Source organism: Miscanthus floridulus, chromosome 8 (assembly GCF_019320115.1).
Source record: "Miscanthus floridulus cultivar M001 chromosome 8, ASM1932011v1, whole genome shotgun sequence".
Lineage (NCBI taxonomy): Eukaryota > Viridiplantae > Streptophyta > Magnoliopsida > Poales > Poaceae > Miscanthus > Miscanthus floridulus.
This window is the reverse complement of record NC_089587.1, coordinates 40,352,636-40,359,739: the sequence shown is the minus strand read 5'-3', so window position 1 is coordinate 40,359,739 and position 7,104 is coordinate 40,352,636. Positions and strand designations below refer to the sequence as shown.

General features: G+C 43.4%; 1 protein-coding gene across 2 annotated transcripts; it reads left to right on the top strand.

Annotated features, from left to right (window-relative positions):
• The first annotated feature begins 1,028 nt into the window (after positions 1-1,028).
• Positions 1,029-5,875, top strand: LOC136471721 (uncharacterized). Of its 2 annotated transcripts, none has more exons than XM_066469476.1 (2): positions 1,029-2,298; positions 4,444-5,875. In XM_066469476.1, the coding sequence occupies exon 1, from the start codon at positions 1,221-1,223 to the stop codon at positions 1,701-1,703; it is 483 nt and encodes a 160-aa protein (XP_066325573.1). In that variant the 5' UTR covers positions 1,029-1,220; the 3' UTR covers positions 1,704-2,298; positions 4,444-5,875. The 2 variants fall into 2 exon arrangements, with proteins under 2 accessions (XP_066325573.1, XP_066325572.1); XM_066469475.1 differs by having other exon boundaries at positions 3,595-5,875.
• Positions 5,876-7,104: the final 1,229 nt, after the last annotated feature.

Below are 7,104 nucleotides of genomic sequence, written 5' to 3'. Positions count from 1 at the left end.
GACTGGCGCCCGAACGTTCGGACGTGGTCTATGGATATAGTTTGGTGCTTCACTTTGTCCGTGCTCCGCGTTTGCTGACTGTCCATGGATGTGCCTTCGTGCTCTACTTCGCCTCGTGCAACGTGCCTGCTGTCGGCCAATAGATGTAGCTTCATGTATCGCGCCTGCTGCCACGCCCATGGATACAGCTTTGTGCTCTCTGCCTACTGCCGCGCCCGCTTTGCTTCTCGCGCGCACACGGGACCGCTGCGTCCGAGGGGACCACCGTCGCCTACGTCCTCTTGCCACGTCTGCTCATGAAACACTTGCAACATAAAAAGTATTTGTTGCAACATACGTCCGAAATAGATGAAACATTTACAATATACAGTTGCAACATATGTGTATGAGAACTGCAACATATGCAACATCTAGATAAACCACTTGCAACATACATTTAAAATAACTGAATTATTTAAAACATACGCTTGCAACATATGTGTAGCCAAGATAAAACACTTGCAACGTACGTTTGAAACAGCTGAAATATTTGAAACATACACTTGCAACATATGTGTATAGTTGTTGCAACATGTACAATACCAGATCTACTTTTGTAGCATCTGGATGAAACATATACAATATATATATATATATATATATATATATATATATATATATATATATATATATATATATATATATATATATATAACACATTAAATATATTGTTGTAACATGTGCTAATGCACGTTCGTTGACGCAGAGCTTGACGTCGGTAGAGAGCTCGATGCCATGTCGCGGAGGTGGACCTCGACTGTGCACCATGTGAGTTCGGGCAGAAGGCGCGACGTGCGGTGGAGCGCAGCGCAGGGCAAGGTGCGAGGCGAGAGCAACACGCGGGTGGGGGCGCGAGGCACGAGGTGCGGATAGGGCACGCGAGGCGCGAGACAGGGGTGCAGGCGGGTCCGTTCTGTCCGGCGGAACGGACGCTCGGCGTTACCGATCAGGAAAACAAACACACTGGAGACACGATTCAAAGCAAATGCAGGGAAAACGGCGCTGCTTTTACTTCATCGCTGTCCCCATTTCCGCACTTTGGGCCTTCCACCCAACCCAGCCTCTGCAAAAACTAACCAGATTCCATATATGGTATAGATCTCTGCCATATAATCGAAGATTCGAAGATGAAGAGGACGGAGCCCACAACCCCGCCGCCGGCGTAAGCATCCGCGGCCGCGATGGCTGAGGTACTCGGCAACGGCGACCTCCTCCACGAGATCCTTCTCCGCCTCGGTTTCCCCACCTGCCTTGTCCGCGCCGCTGCCGTCTGCAGGCGCTGGCTCAGGCTCGCCTCTGACCCGGCCTTCGTCCGCCGCTTCCGCAAGCTCCACCCGCCCCACCCCCTCGGCTTCTACCTCGTCACCTACTGCGACCGCCCGTTCCCGCGATTCGTGCCGCTGCCGCAGCACCCGGAGCTCGCCGCTGTCATCCACCGCGGCAGCTTCGGACTGGGCCAGGAAGTGGTATCGGACTGCAGCAGCGGCCATCTCGCTCTCTCCCTCAACAGCGGATTTGCCGTGCGCCGCCCGCTTCAACCTGGGCGGGGCACAATCGCCCTTCCAAAGCTACTGCCCCTGCCGTACAAGGTTCCTACAGTGTCTTCTCTCGAGATGTGTTCCTCACAGTGGGCGATGGCGGCAGTATGTCATACACCGCAGTGACCTTGATGTGCAGCGGCCTTAGATTAAAGGTTCATATATCCAAGTTGCAAGGCGAAGCCTGGGGCCAGATGGAACAAGTTAGTTTTGATTGCCTGTGGAAAGTTGCACATGGTCTGTGCAGCCGGTTACATTGTTGGTATAGATTTGCCAACCTTAAGCTTGTTCTACATCAAACTACCAGAAGTAGTAGTGGAGCATGCATATCAAGCTAACATTAGGCTGTCACGTGCTGAGGGTTCTGGATTTTATCTCATCTATGCAAAAGGGTTTCAGATTCGCATCTGGCACTATAGTACAGGCAGCATTAGCAATGACGATTGGAAGCTGTTCGATGCGTTTTGTCTGCTTCGGCAGTTTGGTCACCTTGCAGATCCTAGTTGGCCTCCTGGGGTTTCTGTTCATGTGGATGCGGTCGGAGACGATGCCAGTCTTCTACATGTGTATGTGTACAAGGACAGTAAAGAAGGTATATGACCTAACACAGGACTACAGACAAACTTGGTACCTCTTTGGAGTGCATCCTTTCATGATGGTTTGTGCTCCCACCTTCCCTGTGCTGAAGCATGTACATGACCAGGAGGATTGATCACACAAGGTTTGTCTCCATTCAACTGAAAGTTCTGGGTTTATGATATACTTCTATTACTGTAGTCATGTAATGGAGATGGATGAGAAATTATGTGTCAAATGATGTGCCTCCATCTCAGATTGGTTTGAGAGTTAGTACAATGTGTGCTAACATTCAAGTCATTACTCTATGTTTTTTATTCGAATCAGCATCTTATGTGGCTAAACTGATTTGAGGGTACAGCTTTCGCACATCAGGATTCAGGACTTCCCATTGAGTATTGTAGCTGGTACATTGATTGTGGTTGTGAATTTAGCATTCAGCTCCTTGCCTTAATGTGCTAACATCAATAAGCTTAAATATAAAATGGAGATATGGGAAATAACGGTCCCTATGTCATATCTTCAGTAAAAGCTGGTATAATACCATATATGACAAATAGGAGATAAACTTTGCTCACTCAAGTACCATCCCCCCTAAAACCATTCAGTTAATAATACAATATAAGTATATCGTCGAATGTCAACAACAGATGTGTTTTTCTAAAATCTTTACATTATGATTTTAGTTTACTTACTTTGATGCCAAATAGAATTAAATCATCCGTTGATATATTAGAGTATATGACCACAAGTATTATTACCTCTATTCATGAGCTAGGAGTGATGGATTTTACTTGAATATGTTTTCAATGCAAAATAGTTGCATGTCTAGAGTGTAGTGCTTCAAATGTTGAGCATTATATGATCATGAACAATCCAAAAATACTTGCATGTGTATGAGTGTAGTGCTTCAAATATTTAGCATCAATCCAAAATATACTTGCATGCCTATTATGAGTGTAGTTCTTTAAAAATTGAGCATTACATAATCATGAAAGATTAAACCAAGGGTGCGAAATCAAATGTCTTCACCCATTGTATTGCTCTAGGTTAATTACTCCCTCCGCTCCCGAATACTCTACACATTTGACTTTGCACGGTATTTGATGTTTATCTTTGACCACTAATCTTTTCTAGAAAATATTATTAAAAATCCTTGAAAATTAATAGACTTTGCAAGTATGTTGCATACAAATCTACACATAGAACTTACATGTTTTCAAACTAAACAATGTAATAGTTATTGATGTTTATAATTTTTAAGCTTTGACCAAATCTTGTCCTTAGCAACATGTTTTTGTGACTGGAGGTGGTACAATGTTTTTGTGTATGGTCCTTTCTACTATAACGTGCTGGTTGTTAACAAGTTTAAACTAAATGCCTTTGAGTAATTTATAACTATTATTATTATTATTTTAAGAATTCTTGAGCCAAATTTCAGGAATGAGGGTCATGGCCTTTAAGAAATGCGTATGTTGCGTTGGATTTACGGTCATACAAGAAGGGATCGAGTTCGGAACGATGATATACGTGATAGATTAGAGGTAGCACCAATTGAAGAAAAGCTTGTCCAACACCGGTTGAGATGGTTTGGACATGTCCAACGGAGACCTCCAGAGGCACCGGTGCGTAGTGGAATCCTAAGCCAGGATAGTAACGTGAAGAGATGTAGAGGAAGACCGAAGTTGACTTGGGTAGAGGCAATAAAAGGAGACTTGAAAGGATGGAATATACCCAAAGACTTAGTCTTAGATAGGAGTGCTTGGAAGACAGCTATCCACGTGACTGAACCTTGATTGCTTCTGCTGGGTTTCAACTCTAGCCTACCCCAACTTGTTTGGGACTTAAAGGCTTTGTTGTTGTTTTTGTTGTTGTTGTTGTTGTTGCTATTTCTTTGTGTACATCTGTTCGCTACTACAAATTTGAGTTGATATGTCCTTGTTTCATAGTTTACAAATAGTAATCTTGTATGGTTAATAATGTTGATATTCAGAACTTGGTAGACGATTATAGAACATGTAGATAGAGTAGCTGGCAGAGTCGTATAAGGTGAAATCTTATAATCTCTGTTCATTTCACTACAATCCACCACAAATGGTGTTGGAACTTGACCTAGCAGAACTGAACTGAACTTTCTGATATTGACAGTTGTTTACTGTCATATGAAGGCTTTTCTCCTTACATTTCAGAAGCAATGAACCACTGAATGTTTTCTAGTAATGATCTGCAGTGTGAGAAACCTATGATGGGAATTGAGACAGGGGTAACTGAATGTTGATCCTTGTTGCAGGGAAGCTTCATTTTGTGCTCTTTGCAGGCATTACTCAAACGGTAAGAGAGCAAACGATGTTCAGCATTAATTATGTCATATGTTGTTCCAGGATAAAATTTTAATTGTTAACTATTATTTAGGTTGAGAAAGTTATCACTTTTATCACTAACATTGCAATTGCAGGTATTTTTTGTTACAGATTGATTGACCAAACTAGATAGGGTAGCAAAGAAAACAGAAGTGAACTATTTAATCTGTCAATTATCAATTGGTATCTCATTAAATGATTTCAACTGTACACATCCAAGCTTACTATTCTTTTTACATTGCATCACAACTTACTATTCTTTTTCAGTGAGAGTGTCATTAGATTTGTGGTTTTTGTATAGGACTTCTAGTTGTTGTGTAAGGTGGCACATAGATAAGAGATGATTGTGTGACTTGTTTGTGCTAATGTATTGGTCTTTGTACCTTCAAAATGCTAGTAAATCATCGTGTGATTGTGTTGTTGACTTTTTTATGGTGGAGGCGTAATCTTTCTGGTGGGCGATGGTATCAGCATACCTTTCTTGGGATGATGTTTGGCTAATTGAGCAATCATTGGCTGTTGCTTGTCCTGAACTACATGCAATGGCGCAGCAGACTGAGATAACTGTGCCAAGTGTCTTGTCAGGGCAAGGTATCCTCAATAATGGTTGCAGTGGGACAAATAAATGCTAGTAGGGTTGATCAGAGAATTGAAGGGCCATCTTTTCTTTCAGTGTCCAGTTGCAGTTTTTTTTTTATGGAGCACATGTGGTTGCTTACTTGTTTTCACAGTAATACCAAAGCTTCTTTGGAGAGTTCCCAGGTTTGTGTCATTAACTGCTTCTAGGCACGTGTGAGTGGCACTGAATTGGTTTTCCAACAGTGAGCTGGGCATTGTGGGCAATACACAATGAAATCTGCTAACTACAGAGATACAGTACAAATTCTGTGCCTTTCTATAATGGGGAAGGTTTGCAGGCACATTAAGCACAAAGACAATACATTAGGGTGGTAGCTCGGCTCGTTCAAGAACACGTGGTGAAACTGGAGCAACAATTATCGATCAAGAACATTCAGCCTGTTCGGTTGGCTGGTTCGTATCGTTGCTGGTTTGTGAAGAAGTACTGCTGGCTGGTTTGTGTGAGAGAAAAATACTGTTTCGGCTAAAAATTTACGATCGTTTACGACAAGCCACAGTTAAGCGAACAGGCTTATTGGTTCCAGCATGGTGGATATTTTCTAGAGAAGAACTGATGGCATCAGATCGTGATCAAGCTTACCGGTCATTATCATGTTGCTTGGTGATCTGTTCGTAACCGAGTATTAGTTTTAGTTCCTTCCATATAGACTATACCTTTTGGGCCAACTGCAAGCTACAAGATGTTTAGTGCCTCATTTGTATTTTTATTTTAATTTCAGAGAGCTTCCGGTTAACTCTTGATACAAACCCGACGAAATTGAGTTATGGAAACTTTGATATTCCGGTGGTTTTGAATTTCAGATATTTTCATTGAACATCTGGTGTGCAGAGGGTAGGGGTTTCGGTTCTTTGTTGTTCCCTTTGTTTTCATATTGCTTTGAAAGAATTCTAACCAATCCCAAAGGTCAACACATTATTAAGCATGACCTTGGTGGGCAGATGAGAGATATGTTGTGTTATAATCAGGATATATGCTAACTATTTTTTCATCATAATCTCTCCTAATCCATGTGGATTAGGGTGATTTGCATCAATCCACATGTGTTAGAGTGTATTGGAGTACCACCTCAATCCACCCTAACACATGTGGATTGAGATGAATCCAACAACATTTAAATAAGGCCTTTGAAGAGGGGTTTTAACGGCTTCCATTTTACCCCTCCAGACAACTTGAGCCCCAAATCATCCAATTTGAAGGGCTCGAAGGTTCAATCTCTTGAGAATCAATGCTGCACTTGCTCACTAAGTGAGGTGAGCACTCCACTGTAAAGATGGCAACGGGCCCCGATACCCGATACCCGACGGGTATTTGATCCATTAGGGGACGGAGATGGGATCATATCTTTACCCGCGGGCATCTAAATGAGCAAGAATCCATACCCGACGGGTATAGCGGGTACGGGAACGTTCCTTGTTTACCCGTCCCCGTTACCCGTTGGGGAACCCGACTATTTGAGCTGTCATGCAAGTATTAGGCCCAAAGAAGCTCAACATAGGTATTTTGGTTCAAATCTGAACAGTCATATATATAGTTTGTGTGTTCTAGGAACCCTTGTTCAATTTTTCCTCACCATCTCCGCCAGCAGCACAAGCACGCCTGTCTCACGAGCGCTCGTGCCCCTCGCTTCCTCAGTTCGGTCTCTGCCACCTTTGCTCATCCTCCTCGCAACCTCGCTCCTTTTTCTCGGCATCTCTGAGACTCCGACACTTATACCGGGGTGAAGAAGAAACGTCTCCGATTACAAAGCTACGACCCCAAGTGTCCTTGTTTATCGGGTATGCAGTACCCGTCGGGTATGTGTTACCCGACCGATACCCGACGGGTACGGGGATGGGCAAGAATCTATACCCGAGACAGTTAATGGGGATGGGGACGGGATGAATTCTCCGTAGCGGGGAAGAGAACGTTCCGGCGATACCCGACGGGTATATCCCCGTTGCCATCCTTGCTC